We start from the raw sequence: 23,618 nt of genomic DNA on the forward strand, positions 1-23,618 counted from the left end.
TCCTGCATTGAACCTAGCTCAGCTAGACCTGGTGCATCAAGCTCATAGGGGTATACTACTGTTCACATCTTGACTCTTAGGGATTGTCTACACTTACCAGGGGATCAACGAGAGGTGATCGATGCATTGGCAGTCGATCTAGAAGGTCTAGTGAAGACCTGCTAAATCTACCGCAGATTGCTCTCCCGTCTACTCCTGTACTTCACCAGATTGAGAAGAGTAGGGGGGGAGGTGAGGGGAGAGCATCTCCTGTTGACATTGCGTAGTGCGGACCCTGTGGTAAGTAGATCTTAGCTACATCAATTTGAGTTATGCTATTAACGTAACTCAAATTGGTAGCTTAGATTGAATTTTCCTTGTAGTGTAGACAAGGCCTTAGACTGAGCAACCATCCAGCACACGCTCAGGATACTGAGAGCACATTGCAACTAGAACTGTGTGAAAATTTTGCAATAAATTGCCCTATGGGCAAAATTTGCATATTTTCAAATTTGGGAGGGGGTGGGGGGTGGGAGTTCCACATATCAGTGGCAGTGCTGTGAAAGTCTGTCCCTGGTTGGTTAGAGGATCTCTCCTGGGCTAATGGTTGTTGGTAGATTGCCCCTATGAGAGGTTGGGATTTGAGCATTGTTTGTAGCCCTTATTTTGGATTGTTGATGATGGAACAAAAATACTAAGGGGAAATTTGAACTACGCTCCACCCACCCATCGACCCCAAGAAAGGTAATATAACTCTATTATGTCTCAATGTGTTTTGGTCTTAAAGGACTTCATTTACCAGTGCCACACTTCCAGTCTAGTGGCCTGAACCTCATTGGGTTAATGGGCCTCTGCGTTGTTTAGCCCCTTGTTCAAAAACAACATAAGAAAGGCCATACTGGGTCAGAGCAATGGTTCATCTAGCCCAGTATCCTGTCTTCTGCCAGTGACCAGTGCCAGATGCTTCAAAGGGAATGAACAGAACAGGGCAATTATCAAGTGATCCATCCCCTGTTCTCCAGTCCCAGCTTCTGGCAGTTAGAGGCTTAGGGACACCCAGAGCACCAGGTTGCATCCCTGACCATCTTGGCTAATAGCCATTGATGGACCTATCCTCTATGAACTTATCAAATTATTTTTTGAACCCAGGTACAGTTTTGTCCTTCACAACATCCCCTGGCAACGAGTTCCACAGGTTGACTGTGTGTTGTGTGAAGAAGTACTGCCTTCTGTTTGTTTTAAACCTGCTGCTATTAATTTCATTGAGTGACCCCTGGTTCTTGTGTTATCTGAGGGGGTAAATAACACTTCCCTATTCACTTTCTCCACACCAGTCATGATTTTATAGACCTCTATCATATCTCCCTTAGCCATCTCTTTTCTAAACTGACCAATCCCAGTCTTTTTAATTTCTCTGCATATGAAAGCTGTTCCATACCCTTAATCATTTTTGTTGTCCTTCTCTGTACTTTTTCCTATTCTAATGTATCTTTTTTTGAGATGGGGTGACCAGAACTGCATAGAGTATTCCGGATGTGAGCATACTATGAATTTATATAGTGACATTATGATATTTTCTGTCTTATTATCTCTCGCTTTCCTAATGGTTCTTAACATTCTGTTAGTTTTTTGACTGCTGCTGCACATTGAGCAGACGTTTTCAGAGAATTATCCACAATAACTCCAAGATCTCTTTCTTGAGTGGTAACAGCTAATTAGACCCCATCATTTTGTATTTATAGTTGGGATTATGTTTTCCAGTGTGCATTAATTTGCATTTAACAATACTGAATTTCATCTGCCATTTTCTTGTCCAGTCACCCAGTTTTGTGAGATCCCTTTGTTACTCTTCACAGTCTGCTTGAACTTAATTAACTTGAGTAAATTTGCAATCTTTGCCACCTCACTGTTCAACCCTTTTTTCCAGATCATTTATGAATATGTTGAATAGCAGTGGTCCCAGTACAGTTCCCCTGGGGTATGCGGCTATGTCCCTCTCTCCATTCTGAAAACTGACCATTTATTCCTACCCTTTGTTTCCTAGTCTTTAACCAGTTACTGATCCATGTGAGGACCTTCCCTCTTATGCAAACAAAGCAGTCATGGGATAAGGGCCTTTTGGTGAGGAATCTTGTCAAAGGCTTTCTGGAAGTCCAAGTACACTATATTCACTGGATCACCCTTGTCCACATGCTTGTTGACCCCCTCAAAGGATTCTAATATATCAGTGAGGCATGATTTCCCTTTACAAAAGCCATGTTGATTCTTCCCCAACAAATCGTGTTCATCAAGCAAGAACACTTTATTTAAAAAACAACAACAAAAATTATGGTTCTTTAGCCTGGTTTAATCCTCTGGGACAAAATTCTCCCTCTGGATTTGTCTGGCAGATCTCTATTCTGATATTCTCCTTGCCATTGAAATCATTAGGACCTGCACTCTTGTAGGGTAAGGAGAATATTCATGTCATAGTGCATCACCCAGCCAGTTTAGTGTAACTATGTCCTACAGGTTCTATTTATTATCTTGTTTTTGGGGGCAGTTGAAAGATTTGGATGATTGGAGTTCTTAAAGGAATGAGGTAGTTATTTATAATTGGTTGACTTTTTAAAAAATATATATATGTATGGGCTAGAATTGTTTGGGGCTGGAGTTTTCTTGTTTAATTATGGGTTTGAATTGTGTATTTTTTAAGACTCTGTTAAAGTCCCATGAACCTTGGATAGCCACTCGCAAATACAAGTTATCATAATAAATAGATCCAGTGTGTCTCTTTCAGAGCACTGTGATCTTATCCTTAAGTGGTTATGCTCTTGGTGTTAAGAGGCAGTATTTCTCAGCACTAATCAAAAATGCATTAAAAACAACCATGTACAGTAAATCCAGAAGCATGACTGCCATAGCAGAAGTGAAAAACTTTGTTAGTTAATAAAGATAACTTTTCAAAACAAACAGACTGAGTCATTAAAAAGAACACTAATTCACTATGACCGGTACTTTATCTGATGCAAGCAATAAGCAGCGTAATGAACACTGGCACCAGACGATTGCCCTTCCTGGAACAGAAACATGCAAAGAAACATTAAAGTAGGAAAAACTAATTGAAGGGTACATTATACATTCAGGGTATGGTACATCAGGATTGTAAGCATGAGTCAAGTGCAAATACGTCTAGAACTTTATGCAAGTTCTTTGCTTTGAACATGACTCAATAGCTTGGTACAAACTGTGTTTCAGGAAATGTTGAAGCTGTCAATTATCGACATGATTTTCACAGTGGCAAGCATTCTGCTAATAGACTTTTTCCGTGGACTATTTGTCCGATACTTAAGTGATTGCTGGTGCTGGGATCTGGAAAGCAAGTTTGTAAGTATAGACTTTTATTTTAGTAAAATCATTCTAATGAAAATTGGACAGACTTAAGCCCTTGTGTTGATCAGTAGCTTCTTTGGCAACAATTAGGTTATCCACATGGGCACAGCAAGCCTACAGATATATTTACACTTCAAGCTGGGGTGTGATACTTGCACTAGCACTGCTCAAGCTAGTGCACTAAAAATAGAACATTGCTGTGGCAGCACGAGCAGTGGGAGGAGCTAGCCACCCTGAGTTTGTTCCTATCAGAGGTGCTAGGTTAGGTACTCAGGGAGGCTAGCCACTTACGCTGCCATGGCTACACCCTGAGCTAGCTCGAGTATGTCTCTTGAGCTGGGAATCACACCCTGAGCTTAAAGTGTAGACCTACCCTAAGGGCGTAAGGGAGGCTGAATTTAAATTGGAGGGCACAGAGCAAACAGTGAGGCACAGACTCCCAGATCTTTCTCATAATGAGATCATGGATCAGTCCCATAGTCAAAGATGACTAATCAATGGACTTTTTGAAAACGGAGAGAGTAGGTGGCTTCTAACTTCCTCTCCAGCTCTGACAATGCCCCATGAGATATCAAGTGATGCAAGACACAATAATTATAAGCACACAATCCTGAAAAATAAAGATCACAGTAAGTAATGCTTGACTAGGGAGCAGCTGTTGCTATGAAATCCTGATATACAGTCTCATCTTTAGCAGCTAATTTAAAGAGTGGAGTGCAATTAGCTTGAGTGTCTCCACCCGCAGGTGCAGGTTTGACTATGTTCTTACTGCATGTTGAAGAGTGATACTTGCCCTGGAGATTTCAGAGTGCCATTTATTCCATGAATTTATACAGGCTCATATTTTAGATAGTAGATATTAAAAATATTGAAACAAGTTGTTCACCATTCATTGTATTTCTTGTAGCCGGAATATGGAGAATTCAAAATTGCAGAGAATGTGCTACATTTGGTCTACAACCAAGGAATGATTTGGTATGTAATATATATATAAGCATTTTCCTTGTCCTTGGTTGGTTACCAAGATAATTTATTACTTAAACCTCAAACTCACCGTATATCCAAATAGGAGTTTAGTAAAGAAGCATTGCATGATTATTAACATTATCACACTGATACAACATGACAGGTTATTTAGAATACTCATATACCTTATTGTAACATAACTAAAATTAATCGGAGGCGTGTTCACGACTTTGAAGTTACATATTTCTTTCTAGGATGGGAGCCTTCTTTTCACCCTGCCTCCCAGCCTTCAATGTTCTGAAGTTGATTGGGCTTATGTACCTGAGGAGCTGGGCTGTGTTAACATGTAACGTACCACATCAGCAGGTTTTCAGAGCTTCAAGGTTAGTTAAAATAAAGACAATATTCAATGTAAGGAGAAGAAATGTATTATCCGACTGTAAATGAAATGAGTAGTCTTGAATGCTGGAAATAAAAAATAAAACTAGATTTATTATATTAACTTTGAGGCCTTCAGCAAAAATCTGTAAAGGAAAATATAGTTAGTGAAGAGAGGGAGGTAGAAAGCAGCATTGTACTGGAGAGAATTAGCATATGAAAGTGCATCACAAGGGCATAGAGGGAGCTGTGTGGCTTGGGATTTGGGATTCCACACAGAACCTTTCACTTCTGCGTCACAGGGTCAAAGTCAGTAGTGACCATAAGTTATTACTGGACGCCTGTTGGGGTTTGAATCAGGCCCTGTAAGAGTAAATCATATGAAGTATCCAGTTTATAGAATAGAGTAGATTCAGCTTATACTATCAGCAATAATGCTTTTGCTGAATAGCCTATACTGGTTTCCAGAGTAAAATAAGCTATACAAACAAAAGCATTTTTACACCAATATAACTCCGTCTACACACTAGAGTTTTTATGAGTTGTGATACAGCCTGGCCAGAGGGCAGCAGGAGAGGGTTAGAAGGGAGCCTCGTTCCCTGTAGAGGGAAGAAAGTTTGCTATAGATTAATTAAAGCACCTGAAGCCAGTCTCCTGCTTCAATCAGACAGGGGAAGGAGTTGAAGCAGAGTAGACTGGTGTTGGAGCAGATTGGAGGAGGTAAAGCAGAGAGGATTGGTGTTGGAGCAGAGAGCAGTTTGGAGGGAAGCAGAGGAAAGTTTGGAGAAGTGTTGTGGTGGGCTAAGAAGACCAAGACCCTAGGTAAAGGGACACCTGGCTTGTGCAGAGGGAGGGCAGGAAACCCCAGAAGCTGAAGGGCAGGAGAGGGAAGTAGCCCAGGGGAAGGAACTGCTAGTTCAAGTAGTTTACCGCTATCCCTAGGGCCCCTGGGCTGGGACCCGGAGTAGAGGGCAGGCCCGGGTCTCTCCCTCTCCACTCCCCTCCTCTAGGACACTAGTGGGGCAGTTAATATCCCAGTTCAGGGGCAAGAAACAGCACCCTGAACACCCCCCCCACCCAAAAAAAGAGAGAAAGCAAAAGACCCATCATATTAGTGCCAGCAATTTGCCACAGGGAATAGAAACATGGCAAAAAAAAAAAAATCACACTCCAAACTGTCATTGAATTCAATCATCCAAGTAAGTGTTTGCAAGATTGGTGCGTTGGTGTTTCTTTATGTACAGGGCCCTACCAAATTCAGGGGTTCATTTTGGTCAATTTCATGGTCATAGGATTTTTAAAATAGTAAATTTCATGATTTCAGCTATTTAAATCTGAAATTTCACAGTGTTGTAATTGTAAGGGTCTTGACCCAAAAGGGAGTTTGGGGGGGAGGGGGAAGATCATAAGGTTATTGTCGGGGGAGTTGTGGTACTACTACCCTTCTTCTGTGCTGCTGCTGGCAGCAGCCCTGCCTTCAGAGCTGGGCAGCTGGAGAGCAACTGAAAGCAGAGATGCCACTAGCAGCAGTGCAGAAGTAAGGATGGCATGGTATGGTACTGCCACCCTTACTTCTGTGCTGCTGCTGGCAAGGCACTGCCTTTAGAGCTGGGCATCTGGCCAACAGCTGCCGCTCTCCGGCCACTGAGCTCTGAAGGCAGTGCAGAAGTAAGGGTGGAAATACAGCGACACCATTCCAACTCCCTTTTGGGTCAGGACCACAATGTGAGAAATGCTGGTCTCCCCAGTGAAATCTGGTCTTTTGTGTGCTTTTACCCTATACTATACAGATTTCATGGTCCGTGGCACAATTTTTCATGGCTATGAATTTGTTAGGGCCCTATTTATATACTATGAAGTATCAACTACTGTAATTTGTTATACAACAGTGTTACACTGTTACATTTTTTTCTCAAGAATACCTCAATTTCTTGCCGAAAGGTAAATAATGATTTTTTTCAAATCTTTAAAACATGTCAAAAATAACATGTTCTTAAGATTGAAAAATAAATGAATACCCAAACCTTCATAATTCTTTTTTAAACAGAACTTTGAAGCAACCTGTTTTTGCAGTGTGGATGCTATAAATAATTATCTGGAGAGCAGAGCAAATAGAATTTTGATCATGAACAATCTGCACAAGGCCAGTGTGTACAGACTGCCCAGATTTATTTCCTGATCATAACAGAAAACAATATTGATGATTCAGAGGTGTAGCTCTTGCACTTGTCAGGATGATGTGGATTTGTATCTTGCACATTGGCTCTGGTTGTTTGTATTAATACAACATGAAAAACGTTGCTTTCTTGCAGATCTAATAACTTCTACTTGGCTATGTTGCTGTTTATGTTGTTCTTGTGCATGTTACCAACAATTTTTGCTATTGCCCGATATAAACCATCTTTAAGCTGTGGTCCATTTAGGTAAGTTGTACTGAAATAATAACTGTGGAGAGTTGTTAGTTCCCTTGTCTCAATAAATTAAACAGTTTTCAATGGAAATATTGCTGGATTACTGATAAATAAAAGTTAATTTGGGACTATGGTATATATGGTCTCCTACTTATGCCAAAATGTCTAGTTCAGATTAAAATGGTATTAAACTACCTGAATATATACAGTAGTATCTGATCCAAGTCTTTTAATCTGTTTTATCAACTGCAGACATTTTGTCATTATCTGCATTGTTCAGTTGTCATGTTTGCGTGATATAATGCAATATACTACAAGTCACAGCATTTCTGAACATCAAGAACAAAGTATCTCAAGTCAGACACGCTCAAATTGAGGCATTCAAAATTGGTGAACACATGAAAATTCTGGCCATATTTTAAAAATAGATTGATCCCGTTCAATTTTTCCATTGATTTCAATGGGAGCTGGATTAGTCATAATGGTCTTGCTTTATGCTTTATTCAATCAAATATTAAGAAAATTGTCAGCATTTATCATTTGAAAGTAGAGTTCAATTTAACTTTTTCCCCCTTAGTGGACAAGAGAAAATATATGATATTGTGTCTGAAACAATTAAAGCAGATTTTCCTGTATGGTTCAACACGGTGATTAATTATATCAGCAGCCCTGTAGTTGTCCTCCCTGCATTATTACTTCTATTGTAAGTATTTTACATTTCATAGTGATATTACTCTGCATCAGTACTGTATTTTTCTGTAAATAATTAAATCTTAATAGTGGGAGAAAAATATTGAGTGACGGTAATTTTATAAAACCAATTGGAGAAGCCTTGTTGAATTTATGGATTAGGGATCAGTCGGGAGTGGCAACACACTTAAAGAATAACATCCAGTGTTTAAGATAAACACTTCCTCCTTCATTAGTTTCACTGGAGTGAGTCCTGTTAAATATCTGATGGCATGATATGGCCATTTGATTTTCAGATTTGTATGAGCCACTGTATGGTAGTCTTTAATTTAAGCAACAAGACCTGGCACAACAGCCCTTTATGGGTCCAGCAAAGGCCACTAGGTCAATTAAGTGTTGAGATGCAGCTGACAACCCTTGCCAGCCATCTGGAATATTGGGTTTGCTCTCCCAGTGTTCAGTAAGGTTATTGCTTGCTGTCAAGTCTTGGCCTAATAGTAGTTCTACGAGCTTTCCAGACCTTTTTCTCTTTCAGGAGTGTCTCAGAAACCAATCTTCTGTTTATTATTGGTCAGTAGTTCAGTATATGACTGCACACAGGGCTCAATCTGTCATCTATAGAAGCTACTCAATCATCCTGATTACTGACAGGATAAATTAATTATCAAGGCCTGTTCTCAAATGTTAATTTAATATAGCTTTCTGCAGTCTCTCCAGTCCTTTCCACCCCACTCCTTAAATAATCACATCTGGGAGTTGATATTTATTTTGAGCTGTTTGAAAGATATATCACTTTCACAAAATATCATTCAGTCCATATTTTCTCCTTAATATTCATTGGATATGTTCATTTCCTATGATCAGGCCTGGAAAAAATTAACCTGTTCACTTCATTTGAGCCAGGCAGATGGGCATTTCCTAATTAACTCCTCCACTGTTCCCTTAATGATCCTTTGTATCTTATCTCTGTTATCATTTTGTTTTTTATTAGTTTCCACCTAACATCCTTGTTTGATTTAACTCTATGCAGTCAGGCAGGATAACAACAAGTAGGTAAACTGAGGTGTATATGATATTCATAAAAAAAAACCCCTCTAACACACATTCTCCACAGAGGGTGAGATATGTTGAGAAGAGAAATGGCCATTGCATAGCAAATACTTCACAATGTGCAGAATTATTATATTATACTTAGTTGCATTGTGGATCGAATATGTAAACCTCCTATGTTTTGTATGTTGTCTTCAAAGCTGCTGCTATAGTCTGCCCATCTCCACAAAAAGAACTTAGTTTTGAAAGCTAAAAGAGAAGGGGGGAGGGAGTGAATGCCACAATGTGTGTATTATTTTGTTTCTGTGTGCAGTACTCAGAATGAAGGTCCAGATTCTCAGCTGGTGTGAATAAGAGCAGATCCATCTGGCCCTAAAAATGTTAAACAAGAGAGTGGGATTTTTGCACGTGCAAATAACGCATGCACAATTGGGAATGTCTGTTGAAAATTTAGTTTTTAATGTCACCTATCTCCCAAAGAATTAACCGTTCGGCCTTCAAAAAGCTTGTTTGTCTTTTGCATCCCTGTCCCAATGCAAAGGAAAAAGCTGGAGAGGAACTGAAATCATATTCCATTTCTGTGACATGTGAGCCTTTCTGAAAGAAAATTGCTAGGAACTTTTCAGATGTGATTCACAGATAGCCCTGTGTTCCTCTCTTCTAGCATGCTAATTTATTATCTGCAGAGTATTGCAAGGTCATTAAAATTCACCAACAGGCAACTGAGAATGCAGATCCAAACAGTAAGTACTGATTGAAAGCATTTATTGCACACTTCTTGGTGGCTTTTCACAAAGCATTAACCTTAATTAAAATTCTAAAGTTGATTTAAGTGTTTTGCAAAATAAAACTAATCCTGTATTCATACCTCTTATTTGCTTTCTAATCATCCCTATATCTATATATATTTTAGGAAAGAACCGAAGACAAGAAAAAGGTGGTTCACATAGCAGTAGGTAAGTTGGGAGCTTTTGTAAATACATCTATAAATAAAGCATTTGGCCATTTTGATTTCTCATATACATAGTAGGTACAAATAAAAAAAGATATTGTGTGCTGTATAAACCTACTACTTCTAGTGTCAGTTTTAGCATTAGCCTAGCATTCACTGTAATTGTTTTTATCGTATAAAGTGATTATGCTATGAGGAAATTATTATACATTTTACAACTGATAATAATTGAAATGTGGATCTCTCTAAAGACCTTCTAAAGGCTTTAGGTTGCCTAATCAAATTAAAATCATGGGGCCAGATTCTGCTCTCATTTACAATAGTGTCAATCTGTAGTAACTCATTGATTTAAATGGGATTTCTGTGAATTGATATTGATGTAATGAGAGCAGAATCTGGATCTAGACGGAATGTTCAGTTTCCCCTTTATCTACTAATTACTGTGTAACAGTGCTGATAGTGTTCAAACCTATACATTCATGAAATTCCTCATTAAAAATAATAATTTTTACTGGGCCAAATCCAACAGCAACATAAATGGTGGTATATGCTATTTGTTGGGTCAGAAGTAGGAATGTAATATGCAGCAATAGTATACTATTTGTAATAGAGAATGTATACTCTACAGTAATCGTTTACAATTGGTAGTATACAGTAAATTACATCAATATGGTGAGGGGACAAATTCAGCTCCTGGCATTGGTGGGTGCAACTGCCACTGAAGTCCATGGAAGCTTTGGCCACTTACATTAGAGCTGAATTTGGCCCAGCTGCTGTTAGTAATGGTGCAATATAAGCGCAACTGATGCTCTTGGGAAGAGACTGCCTTATCTTACATCCTCCAGTTGGTTTCTTTTCCTGTAATCCTCATTTCATGGATTTGGTGTGTACATTACACTAATTTTACATATCTACTAAATGACAAATCAGTGCAATTTACAATACATTTGCGACGATCGACAAGCATCTGACATGCATTAGGTACCATCTATCCACGCAGGTTCTTATACTGACTCTGATCACCATACCATCTCAGTGCTCAGCGTTTGTCTCTACTGAATTGGCCCAGAGGATTCCATGGGAGTGCCATCCATTTACTGCAGGCTGAAGCTGAGTCAATGTCTTTTCCTTCTTAAAGGTCTGGCAGCTCAAGTTACAATCACTCTCTGCTTTTTCTAGCCAGTATCCAGAATCTAGAGGGAAATGACAAAAGACCAGAGCAGGAGAATGACCTCACCAATCAGGAATCCTCAGCTCGGTCATCGACACCCCGAAAGAATGGCAGCGTCTTGAATTTTGAATCTCCAGTGACTAAAGGCAGCAGAATACAAACAATCTCACAATTTGTACCCCAAGCTGATGTTGCTAGGCCAGCAAATATAACGCCAATGACTCCAACCCCTTTAACACCAACTCCGTCTGTTCCTAGCATACAGAAGCGTAGAACTGAGCAGGTTGCACACAGGTGAGGCTGTCTCACATTTCATTTCAGAACTAGATTTCAATATTTCCATGAAATACTTGTTTTTATTTACAAAATTTGTGTATCCACATTAACTCTGTCATGAACAGAACATTGGCAGAATAGTTTTTAAAAGCAGCTTTGCTCACAGGCACTTGGCTACTGTGGAATGGTAGCAATCACCTTTGATTGCTAGAGTGGATTATAGTATTTTTGTGCAGATATAGTTTATAGAGTTCCTACACTTGTTTAAAGTAAAGATAAAACCCTCCAAATTACACTACATTAAAAAGCAATTCAAATAGGATCGTCTTTTCACAAAATTGACAAATATAGTAAAGGTGAAGCAACATGTCAGAGGATTTTCGAAGCCTTAACGAACATTCATTGAGTTATATATTTTGGATGGCTTTGTGGTTAAGGCACTCACTTGTTGCTTAGGATATCTGAGCTGGATTTCTTGCTCTGCCACAAACAACTTCTGTGATCTTGGACAAGTCAGTTAGGGCCAGATTATGAATGAAACTCACGTTGTAGATCACTTGCTGACATGAGTAGCCTCTTTGATTCCAGAAGGACTTCTTTGTGTAAGTAAGGGATTCACAATCTGTCCCTAAACCTCTATGGCTCAGTTTGCCCCGCTGTTTTAAAAAATGGGTTGACTATTTACCTTCATTGCAGGATTATTTTGGGGATATATATGTTACTTCCTTTTTTTTTTTTTTTAAGGTACTCAAGTGTTGTACATGGAAGTACAAGTGAGCTCTGTAAAACAAAGCCCTACACTCCTCTGACTTTCAAAAAGCATGTTGAAGATGTTCATTCTGAACCTCTCTTTAGGAAAGGTATCCAACAAGTAAATCCAGACACTTTTGGGGCAGGAGCTCCAGCTTTTGTGGGACGCAAAGTGCCCACCACAAGGTATTTTATTGTTAACGAACATGAATCCCGCAAAAAGCTTCTCCGTTCCACTTCCCGGCTCCCAAGGCATTTCAGAATGGAGGAGTCAGGAGACATAGTTGAATTATATCCAAGGAACGTCAGAAGATATGTGGTTCGAACACCACACAGGACATACTCCCCTCACTTCAGTGAAGAGGAAGAGGAGGAGGAGGAATTAAGGAGAGACTTGATAAACAGATCCTACCGACCACGCTCACTCTCAGATCTTCGCCCAGGTCCCCGATTTTACATTGGTGAACGTGTGGACAGTCAAATCCTTAGGGGCAAGGATCTAGTCAAAATGCACTACAAATCCTGGGATGATGGCTTTGAGCTAGAACGAGATAGACCTCCACATTCCCACAAAAAGTCACACATGAAACATGTGGCTCTTGATCAGCCCTATCCAGAGCATCATGTGAAACCTAAATCCAAGCATAACCTCGAACAATCTCTAACAGAGTCCGATTCCATTTCCATTGGATCTAGCAGCGATCAGCAAACCAGCAGCAATGATCAATACATCCAAGTCATTCATAGTAAGGAAAAATATCTGAAATCTGGGGCAAAGTTTACCAGAAAGAAACCAAAGACTACTGTTGACCGAAACATGTCTGAATCTAATGAACTGATATGTTCAAATGTCTAGGAAAATGCTCCATCTGTTTTGTGTTATGAACATATATATTTGTAGAGACCTTTCAGCAGCCATTTGAACCAAAGAGGACCATTGAAATATAGTCTTCTGAACTACAGTACATGCAACTGTTTTTGAAGTGGATAAAGCATTCTTTAGCTTTGTGTTTAATTTTACTTGTACCCAAGTTTAGTATCACATCACAGATGCATTACAAAAATCTGGAGAGAAGTATTTTTGCATTATTGCTCATTACTATACAGTAAAAATATATTGTAAAAATAAAATGTGTACGGAGCACCAGGAATAATTAAACCCAGGCAAAAGTACAGCAAGGAGGTTTATTTTACCTTCCTCTAGCTTTTAAATATGTGCATAATCTTCCCGTCCCAACTGAAGATGCCATAGTTTGAAGAGGTCTATGTTATCCTAGAAAAAGGCTATCCAGCCCATCTCCCTGAAAATAAAAGGTTCTTGCTACTGTACATTTTATAGTTGTGTGCAGTCTAGCAGAAGAAAGCTATACTGTACTGGAACAGAAGTTAGGAGCTTGATTCAGAACCTGGGTGAGGTTCCATGGCCTGTTTTATGCTCACTCTCACACACCCACACTCCTCCCTCTCTCACACACACAACGCACCCACACACACTCCTCCCTCTCTCTCTCTCTCACACACACACACACACAACTCTCCCCACACTCCTCCCTCTCTCTCACACACACAACCCCCCCACACACTCCTCCCTCTCTCACACACACAACCCCCCGCACACACTCCTCCCTCTCTCTCACACACACAACCCCCCGCACACACTCCTCCCTCTCTCTCACACACACAACCCCCCGCACACACTCCTCCCTCTCTCTCTCACACACACAACCCCCCGCACACACTCCTCCTTCTCTCTCTCACACACACAACCCCCCGCACACACTCCTCCCTCTCTCTCTCACACACACACAACCCCCCGCACACACTCCTCCCTCTCTCTCTCACACACACACAACCCCCCGCACACACTCCTCCCTCTCTCTCTCTCACACACACACACAACCCCCCGCACACACTCCTCCCTCTCTCTCTCTCACACACACACACACAACCCCCCCACACACTCCTCCCTCTCTCTCTCTCACACACACACACACAACCCCCCCACACACTCCTCCCTCTCTCTCTCTCACACACACACACACAACCCCCCCACACACTCCTCCCTCTCTCTCTCTCACACACACACACACAACCCCCCCACACACTCCTCCCTCTCTCTCTCTCACACACACACACAACCCCCCGCACACACTCCTCCCTCTCTCTCTCACACACACACAACCCCCCCCACACTCCTCCCTCTCTCTCACACACACACAACCCCCCCACACACTCCTCCCTCTCTCACACACACACACATTCAGCCTCCCCCCCACACACTTACCCCTCCCTCTCTCTCTCTCTCACACACACACACACAACCCCCCCACACACTCCTCCCTCTCTCTCTCTCACACACACACAACCCCCCCCACACACTCCTCCCTCTCTCTCTCTCACACACACACACACAACCCCCCCACACACTCCTCCCTCCTTTCCTCTCACACCCCCCTCCCTGTCTCTCTCACACACCCTCTCTTCCTCCCCCCCCGGCCAGCTCGGGAAGAGGGGGCAGGACGCTGTGCTGGGGGCGAAGGGGGGGCAGAGCAGCCGGGGCCGCGCGGTAGGCGGATGGAGCAGGCCGCAGGCACCGCGCCGCCCAGCTGGGGCGCTGCTAACCCCCCGCCGCCGGAGCGGAGGCTGGCGCTGGCGGCCTGGGAAGCGCAGCGCAGCGCCGCGGGCTCAGCAGGCAGCACAGCCAGTGCGCTGGCGAGGCCCGGCCCGCGCAGGAGCCCCGCGTCCCTCCCAAGGCCCGGGCAGCTCCATCAGGTGAGTGGGAGGCGCCGGGCTCGGCCCAGGCTGGGAGCTCCTATCGGCGCCAGCCCGGCCCCCCTGTGGGCGGTGGCTCCTCCTCCAGCCGGTCCGGGGCCCGTTGCCCGTTGCCCGCCATGGCTTACGAGGAGCGGGTCCGCTCGCTGGCGGACACCGTGCAGCTCTACCGGAAGGACCCGAGCGGCTGGCGGAGCTGCAAGCGCACGGTGAGCAGGCTGGGCCCGGGCTCCGCAGCGAGGCCGGGGGGACATGGCAGCTGCTGCCCCGGTTCCTGTTCCTCCCTCGGGGGAGGGCAAAACCGGTCACTGGTGCATCTGGGCGCTGCAGCAGGAGGGTGTTGGCTGGATCCCCTGCCAGCCCCGGGTGCCCGTTCAAACCATGGCCGGTCCTGCGGGGTGCTCGGTCTGCGGTCTTCCTGGAGCGCCCATCACCCTCGTGTCTAGGCGCCAGTGATAAACTGGGGTCGATGGGGAATTACTAGGAGGCGCTCAGCCCCCTGCAGAGTAAGGCCCGGAGTTACGTTTCCAGATTTCTGACTCTACTGGCAAAATATTAGCAGCTAACAACGATCACAGCTTTGTCATGACAGTTCAGGCCTTTATACAGTTCTGCTGTTAACTGTTAGCTCTCTGGTTAGAGACACTGAGGTAGGATTTGTAATTAAAATCTTTGGAAGTTATTGTATTTGCCAGTCCTTTGGCTGACTCAGTAACCGCTGACAAAGAAAACTAGCTAGCACAGTTGCCAACTTTCACGTGATAAATAAGCACCCAATTTTCACAATAAGCCAAAAATCAAGCTAGTCCCATTTCAAAGCAAGGCCAAAACAAGTTCTCAGTGGTACCTGATGACAGGACAAGAAGAAATGGTCTCAAGTTGCAGTGGGGGAGGTTTAGGTTGGATATTAGGAAAAAGTTTTTCACTCAGAAGGTATGTCTACAGTACGGGATTATTCCGATTTTACATAAGCCCATTTTGTAAAACAGATTGTATAAAGTCGAGTGCACACGGCCACACTAAGCACATTAATTCGGCGGTGTGCGTCCATGTACCGCGGCTAGCGTCAATCTCCGGAGCGTTGCACTGTGGGTAGCTATCCCATAGTTCCCGCAGTCTCCCCCGCCCATTGGAATTCTGGCTTGAGATCCCAATGCATGATGGTGCAAAAACAGTGTCGCCGGTGATTCTGGGTAAATGTCGTCACTCAATCATTCCTCTGTGAAAGCAGCGGCAGACAATCATTTCACGCCCTTTTTCCCTGGATTGCCCTGGCAGACGCCATAGCATGGCAACCATGGAGCCCGTTTTGCCTTTTGTCACTGTCACTGTATGTGTACTGGATGCTGCTAACAGACGCGGTACTGCAGTGCTACACAGCAGCATTCATTTGCCTTTGCAAGGTAGCAGACGGTTACCATCCCTACTGCACCGTCTGCCATGCCGTTGTAAATTGACGATGAGATGATGGTTATCAGTCATTCTGTACCGTTTGCTGCTGTCATGAGTGCTCCTGGCTGGCCTCACTGAGGTCGGCCGGGGGCGCATGGACAAAAATGGGAATGACTCCCCGGGTCATTCTCTTCTTTATGTTTTGTCTAAAAATGGAGTCAGTCCTGCCTAGAATATGGGGCAAGTGTACTAGAGAGCCAGAGAGCACAGCAGCTCTGTGTCAGAGCCCCAGAGATCCTGCAGAAATGATGAGCTGCATGCCATTCTAGGGGGTACTCCTGCAACAAACCCACCCGTTGCTTCCTTCCTCCCCCAACCCTCTTGGGCTACCGTGGCAGTGTCCCCTAATTTGTGTGATGAAGTAATAAAGAATGCAAGAATAAGAAACACTGATGTTTTAGTGAGATAAAATGAGGAGGAGGCAGCCTCCAGCAGCTGTGATAGTCTAGACAGTACAGAATCTTTTCTTTAGACATGAAAGGGGGGCGGGCTGATAGAGCTCAGCCTCCAGTTGCTATGATGAGGATGGTTACCAGCCGTTCTGTACCATCTGCCAGGAATGACTGGGAGTCATTCCAATTTTCACCCAGGCGCCCCTGGCCGACCTCACCGAGGCCAGCCAGGAGCACTCACGGGCTGATGATTTCAATGGCAGATGGTACAATATGACTGCTATCTACCAGGAAGGGGATGCTGGTGTTCAGCTGCAGCACCCGGTCTACCAGCAGCATGCAGTAGACATAGAGTGATATTGAAAAAAAGCGAGAAATGTTTTTTTCCCCTTTTCTTTTGGGGGTGTGGGGGGGAAGGGTGTAAATTGACGACATATACCCTGAACCACCTGGGACAATATTTTTGACCCTTCAGGCATTGGGAGCTCAGCCAAGAATGCAAATGCTTTTCGGGGACTGTGGCATAGCTGGGGTCCTCAGTACCCCCTCCCTCCGTCCATGAGCGTCCATTTGATTCTTTGGCTTTTCATTACGCTTGTCACACAGCACTGTGCTGTGGCCTCTGTCTATCATAGCCTGGAGATTTTTTCAAATGCTTTGCCATTTAGTCTTCTGTAACGGAGCTCTGATAGAACAGATTTGTCTCCCCATACAGCGATCAGATCCAGTATCTCCCGTATGGTCCATGCTGGAGCTCTTTTTGGATTTGGGACTGCATCGCCACCGGTGCTGATCAGTGCTCCATGCTGGGCAAACAGGAAATGAAATTCAAAAGTTCGCGGTGCTTTTCCTATCTACCTGGCCAGTGCATCCGAGTTCAGATTGCTTTCCAGAGCGGTCACAATGGTGCACTGTGGGATACCGCCCGGAGGCCAATCCTGTCGATTTGCTGCCACACTAACCCTAATCCGACATGGCAATACCGATTTCAGCACTGTCGGAGAGGAGTACAGAAACCGGTTTAAAGAACCCTTTATATCGATATTAAGGGCCTCGTTGTGTGCACGGGTGCAGGGTTAAATTGGTTTAACGCTGCTAAATTCAGTTTAAACGCGTAGTGTAGACCAGACAAGAGAGTGGTGAAGCACTGGTATGCATTACCTAGGGATGTGGTGGAATCTCCTTCCTTAGAGGTTTTTAAGGTCAGGCTTGACAAAGCCCTGGCTGGGATGATTTAGTTGGGAATTGCCCCTGCTTTGAGCAGGGGGTTGGACTAGATGACTTCCTGAGGTCCCTTCCAACCCTGATATTCTATGATTCTAAGCCGATCCCTAAGAACCCCAGCACTCTAGGTGACTAGATTCCCCCGGCGTGCAGTCTGGGATAGTGGTGGGGGCCCACTGTGCACCACTACTTCCCATCCCACCCTTGCCCCTGCTTGCCAGGAACCGATCAAAAAAGAGAAGGAATAAGCTACAAGCCAAACAAGCTATAAGCCAAAAACTAGCCAACAAACAACTCACAAACCAATTAAGCCAAAAACTAGCCCAATTTCTGCAGTTTTTTCGTAGGTTTGGAATGTCTGCTAGCTAGCTGTGGCAAAGAGATTAGCCTATTAATTGCTACATCAGGTCTAAAGGCTGTCTTCACTTATTTCACTTTTGATAGAATGAAGTTTCAATTTACTGGAGACCATCAACTGAGTTTTCTGGCAACATGTAAGTAAGGTATTCCAAAATTACGAGGGAGAGAGGGGATGTCTGTGTGTGAGTGAATAACTCTTGTCTGTTGTTCAGGAGAAAAATTCAAAGGTAATTTTAGTTTCATGTTTGTTTTCCTACAGGTACAGAGGAGATGGAATAGTCTCTGCGAGTCCTGAGGCTGTCTGGGAGTGCTTAAAACCAGAAGCTGGTGGACTAAGAACAAAGTGGGACCAGAATGTGAAGGACTTTGAGCTGATTGAAACTATTAGTGATGTAAGTTCCATGAAAATGATAAGGAGCATTGTGGTAAAATTCTCATCACATTACAGATCTGTTACAAAAATCTGAAGAGAAAATTATTTCTGCATTATTGCTCATTACTATAAAATATATTGTAAAAATAAAATATGTACTTGAGGCACCAGGAATAATTAAACCCATGCAAAAATATATCAGATGAGATTTCAGTGAGAGCGGAAACGGACCCTTTTATTTTCAGTCATTTTTTTAGTGCCTTATACTGTATCTTACAGTGTATACATAAACAGATATTTACAAGATCCTAAAGAAGGTATTGCAGCCTGATATGTGTATCTCAAGCACAGTCTTAAATTATTGTTAGAAATTGGTCACCAGGAATTCTTTTGTTCTGAACAAGCTGTACAAAACTGTTTTATTTTGACGATGTAAATCTCATGTTCTAAAATGTTTGCATGTATTTACACAATACACTGTAACCCCTTTGAATGAGTAGCTATAGCCTGTTGGCTAAACAATACACATTTTATAACCATTCTAATTTCAGAACTGACTCCAAAGTTATATTGTTTTATCATGCTAACTCTGATAAGCGTTCATAATATTTTAAACAATTCTTATTGGTAAAAGAAGGTAATCTTAAAAAAAAAATAGTACACAAATCTGTGTTTAACTAATGAAGAGGTTTATCATGACCCAACAAATGTAAAGCCATTTATATATTTAACTCTCAGCCTTTAGTTCAGGAATTTTGCCATCACAGCACATACTGCATTGAACTCATCCCGACTTTCTTCAGTACCTGAAGCACACCAGCATGAGTGCAGGGAGCATTCAATTGGATTTCAGAGCCCTTTATTTTTATCAGCTTGTGAGAATCTGCAAGTTATTTAGAATTAAATACAAAAAGATACATTTGTAAATCACGTACGATAGAGTCTTCCATTCTGCATTTACATATTTGTCCGGCTTATATAACATTCACCAATGTGGTGGAGCAGATGTTTAGATACAAGAGAACTGTGTTAAATTTCCTGTGGGATAACAAGTTATGCGCCAAGTTTCATGTAACAAAGTTATTACCTGAAACTGGAGCTTGTAAATAATGACATCTGTGGGTGACTTTCTTCTTAAAGAGCATTGTGTTGCTTATTCTTATGGCATTGGATCCACCTCTCATCACTGTATTTTCCCCATCAAAAATGGTGTTGAGTCAAGACTCCAGCTGGTACATTTATTCACCCTGAATAACAAGTTATTCCACAAATTTGTGTAACTGAAATAAATGGCACTGCTTGCCAAGTAAGCATGATAAAAGATATCACAATCTCTCACTTACTATGTTAGAAGCACATCACTGCATTTATATGTACATATACAGTGATTTAATGCTGTTTTGTGTTTTGTAGACTATCTCTATATGCAGAACCATTACCCCATCAGCCTTCATGAAGATTATTTCTCCAAGAGATTTTGTAGATGTGGTGCTAATTAAGCAGTATGAAGATGGGACTATAGCATCTGCTGGTAAAATATTTAAATTTCCAATCCATTTATATTATATTGTATTGTATTATATTTTGTATTAACAGTAAGTTAGTGAATATAACTGAAAATCTTTCAGGATATATTCTTTTTGTTTTTCAAAATATATATACGTTGGATATACAGTAAAAATCTTGGTCAGAAGATGCTTAATCAATAGTTATTAGCAAGTATTAGTGCTTCATTACATCATTATCATCATATAGGATATCATCAATATTTACACTCTTCAGTGAATGATTATACTGTTTGCCTATCATTCCTTTTCATAATGTTCTTCTGAGAAGGAACAGATATTTCAGTTAATATTCAGCTGGGTACATTTTTTTTTAGAACTTGTAGAAGTGTCTTAAGAAAGTCCCTTCGGAAGCATTGCCTCTGGACACTTCATAGGATGTACTGAAAGCTGTTAAATTTTGCTTAACTAAAGACAGTGAAGAGATGTGCCCATAGAGCACCCCAACAGTGATTCGTTTTCCTGCAGAGAGCAACTATTTCATTATGCATATATTCATCTTTATTTCTTCACGTTCATTTACATCTTTCATTAAGTCTTAAGTCAAGAGTTTCAATGCCCCACAATGCCCTCTTTGGATCACCAGGCAGGAATCACTCTCTTTCTATTTAGATATGTGCAGTGAGCCTATGCCTTCTCAAAAGACCAAGAGAGGAACATCTTTGTGAAATGCATTTATCTTACTTTTAGATTAGAGTGCAAGCAACTTAAATTACTATTAAAACACTGTGGTGCCATAATACTGTACAAGCCCAATACATGTCTTTTGAAGTGCCTTGGTGTACAGTCCATACCAGCAGAAATCATTCCTATAATGCATGCAGTACTTTGATTCATAGATTTGATGGCCAGAAGGGAATATTATGATCACCATGCATAACACAGGCCAAAGAACATCAACCTCAAGAATCTTTGACTAGCTTTCATTCTTCTCAGCTAGTGGTGTTTACTGTGGTAGAAAACGTTTACTTTTAAAGTGATTTTTTTCTTGTAGCAACCAATGTGGAACATGCACTCTGTCCTCCCCAACCCACATACGTAAGAGGGTTTAATTATCCCTGTGGCTGTTTCTGTATACCTATTCCAGGGTAAGAAGTCTATTTGAATATTACATATGCTGTACTTGAAAGTCCTATCCATAGCTATCGTGTGTACGTATTAATGTGCACCATTCAACAGAGAACCCTCTGGCAGTTACTGGTTTATATCTGGTTGTGGCTGGTAGACATTGTCGTTAAAACTGAGTGATGTTCAGTGCCCTAGGTGAAATGAGTTAGTCTCTTTTTTTCCATTTCCTAGCGGACATGTGTTAACATTACAGAAACTATCATCACAGTGAGTCTCCTCGTTGGCATTCTTAGCTGAAAAGCCGAGGATTAAGAATCTGATTCAGTAGAGCACATAAACATGTGCTTAACTTTAAGTATATGAGTAGTCCCACTGACTTCAGAGGCAATTCACATACTTAAAGTTCAGCAAATGCTTAAGTGTTCTGCTGAATCAGGGCCTAAATTAATTGAGAAATTTACTATCCTTTCCTTGTAGGGATAGGTAAAGGCACATTGATGGGAGAGTAATCGGGAAATTTGCTTTGTGCCCATTCTATGGAAAAGGCATAGAAATATTTATCCATAGATAACACATCCCAAATATAAGAAATCTTATAAAGTCCTTAATATTTTACACTTCTGGCTGTAAGATAACTTGCACTGATGTGTTGTTGTTTTCTCAGGGAACCAGGCAAGACCCAAGTCCTCACTTTCTTTCAGACTGATCTTGGTGGCTATCTTCCCCAGACTGTAGTGGACTCATTCTTTCCAAGCAGCATGGCTGGCTTTTACAGCAATCTGACCAAAGCGGTAAAGACAATGAAAACTTGAGAGGCATTTTCTCAAAGGAAATCCGAGTCTCATTGCTGAGACTTAAAAGGGAGGGTAAGAAAAGCTATTATTGGTGCCATAACAGATTAGATGAAGATAAAAATGGAATAAATGATGGGATCAGCGACTGACCTCCAATGCCTTTCTAACAATCTAGATATGTAGGAAAGTTGAAGTGGGAACAAAGTCTCAAAGTCCATTTTTAATATAAGATTTATTATTTTTGTACCTGCCTTTTTGTTTAAAAATGCACTACCTGGTGATACTGTGTTTTTGTAACTATTAAAATAAGTGACATTATTTCAGCAACTAGTAGGATTCTAGAGGAAGTTCTACTGCCCCCTCCCGGAGGAGAAGCCACACTTCAGGCCTGTTTATGATCATGCTTTATCAGTGTAAACCAGGTTACTCCTGAGGGAATTCTGCGCCCAAAAATTAAAAATTCTAAAAATTTCTGCACACAATATTTTAAAATTCTGCAAAATTCTTCAAGTTTTATTTGTTAAACAAATGTGGAGGCTCCAGCATGGCAGTGGGGAGCGCAGACCATTGGCTGCACAGCCTCCCTTGCCCCTCTCAGGACACTGACTCGGTGATGAGGTTGCACCCAACCCTGACACAGCACCAGGGCTGGGCCTGCCTTAGAAATACCTCAGGGCTCTGATCCTCTGTGTCAGATGCATCAGGTGTGGGGCAGGCAAGCTCAACCAGGCAGGATCCAAGTGTGGAGGGGCTTGGTGTGGGGTGAGAGGGTTCTTTCTTGAGCAATCTGGGTGCAGACTGATCAGTGGGAAGTCTGAGGGATGGAATCTGGATGCACAGAGGCTGTTGGGTGGGCGGGGTGGAGGGGTTCCAGGTGCAGGGGCAATGCGACTCTGCAGGGGGTTCCAGATGAAGGTGGTTGGGACTCAGTGGGGGGGCTCAGTGGGGGAGTCTGAGTGCTGGGGTATTGGGGATCCAGGTACAGCTCACCCACTGGTACGGTTCAGTGGGGTTGGGGGCTTGTCAGGGTGATTCAGTTGCAGGTCTGGATACAGGGGAGCTCTAGATTAGGGGTTTAGGTTCATCAGGGTGAGGTTCAGGTATGGAGGGCTGGGGGGGGGTCTGGGTGTAAGGGGTGAGGGTTGGCAGGGGGGGGTCTGAGTATGCGGGGTCCGATGCAGGGGGTTGTGCGAACGGGGGAGCAGTTCCCCATACAGCAACCCCTCCCCCACGGCTGAGGAGCAATGGGGGCAGGAAGCCGGGGAGGATGCTGAGCTTTCTACAGCCAGAGGAAGTGTCTGGGGTGGGTCTAGCAGCTGATTTCGGTGCAGGGTAGGAGCCACCATGGTTCTTTACCTCTCCACCGGCTGCTCGGGATACCTGAAACAATGTGCCTGCGCTGCTAGGGAAGAGTGCGTGACTGCTCTTGCAGCTTCCCTTTGCTTCCCTATCAGAAAATCATTTTCTGCTGGGAAGCCAAGAAATTTGCGGGAAACATGAATTATGCATGTGCAATGGCACAGAATTCCCCGAGGAGTAAAACTCCCCAGGAGCAGCTCTGCTGAAGTCAATGTAGTTCCACCAGTATAAGTCAGATTCAAGGGAGCCCTGTTATATCTCAGA

General features: G+C 42.7%; 2 protein-coding genes across 2 annotated transcripts in view; both read left to right on the plus strand.

Moving 5' to 3' along the window:
- TMC3 (transmembrane channel like 3) overlaps positions 1-13,145 on the plus strand; it is an 88,581-nt gene extending 75,436 nt beyond the window's left edge. Inside the window, exons 15-23 of the mRNA XM_050967844.1 lie at positions 3,217-3,345; positions 4,259-4,326; positions 4,572-4,700; positions 7,008-7,118; positions 7,684-7,809; positions 9,511-9,589; positions 9,760-9,802; positions 10,978-11,263; positions 11,990-13,145. Of these exons, the coding sequence (XP_050823801.1) occupies positions 3,217-3,345; positions 4,259-4,326; positions 4,572-4,700; positions 7,008-7,118; positions 7,684-7,809; positions 9,511-9,589; positions 9,760-9,802; positions 10,978-11,263; positions 11,990-12,851 (1,833 nt within the window). The 3' untranslated portion in view covers positions 12,852-13,145. The remainder of the gene's footprint in view (positions 1-3,216; positions 3,346-4,258; positions 4,327-4,571; positions 4,701-7,007; positions 7,119-7,683; positions 7,810-9,510; positions 9,590-9,759; positions 9,803-10,977; positions 11,264-11,989) is intronic.
- A 1,697-nt stretch (positions 13,146-14,842) lies between these two features.
- STARD5 (StAR related lipid transfer domain containing 5) lies at positions 14,843-22,318 on the plus strand. Its single transcript, XM_050967838.1, has 6 exons — positions 14,843-14,976; positions 18,280-18,329; positions 18,455-18,587; positions 19,982-20,099; positions 21,128-21,221; positions 21,866-22,318. Exons 1-6 carry the CDS (start codon positions 14,887-14,889, stop codon positions 22,011-22,013), a joined length of 633 nt encoding a protein of 210 aa, XP_050823795.1. The 5' UTR covers positions 14,843-14,886; the 3' UTR covers positions 22,014-22,318.
- The last annotated feature ends 1,300 nt before the right edge of the window (positions 22,319-23,618 follow it).

This window comes from Gopherus flavomarginatus, chromosome 9, assembly GCF_025201925.1.
Source record: "Gopherus flavomarginatus isolate rGopFla2 chromosome 9, rGopFla2.mat.asm, whole genome shotgun sequence".
Taxonomy (NCBI): Eukaryota; Metazoa; Chordata; order Testudines; family Testudinidae; genus Gopherus; species Gopherus flavomarginatus.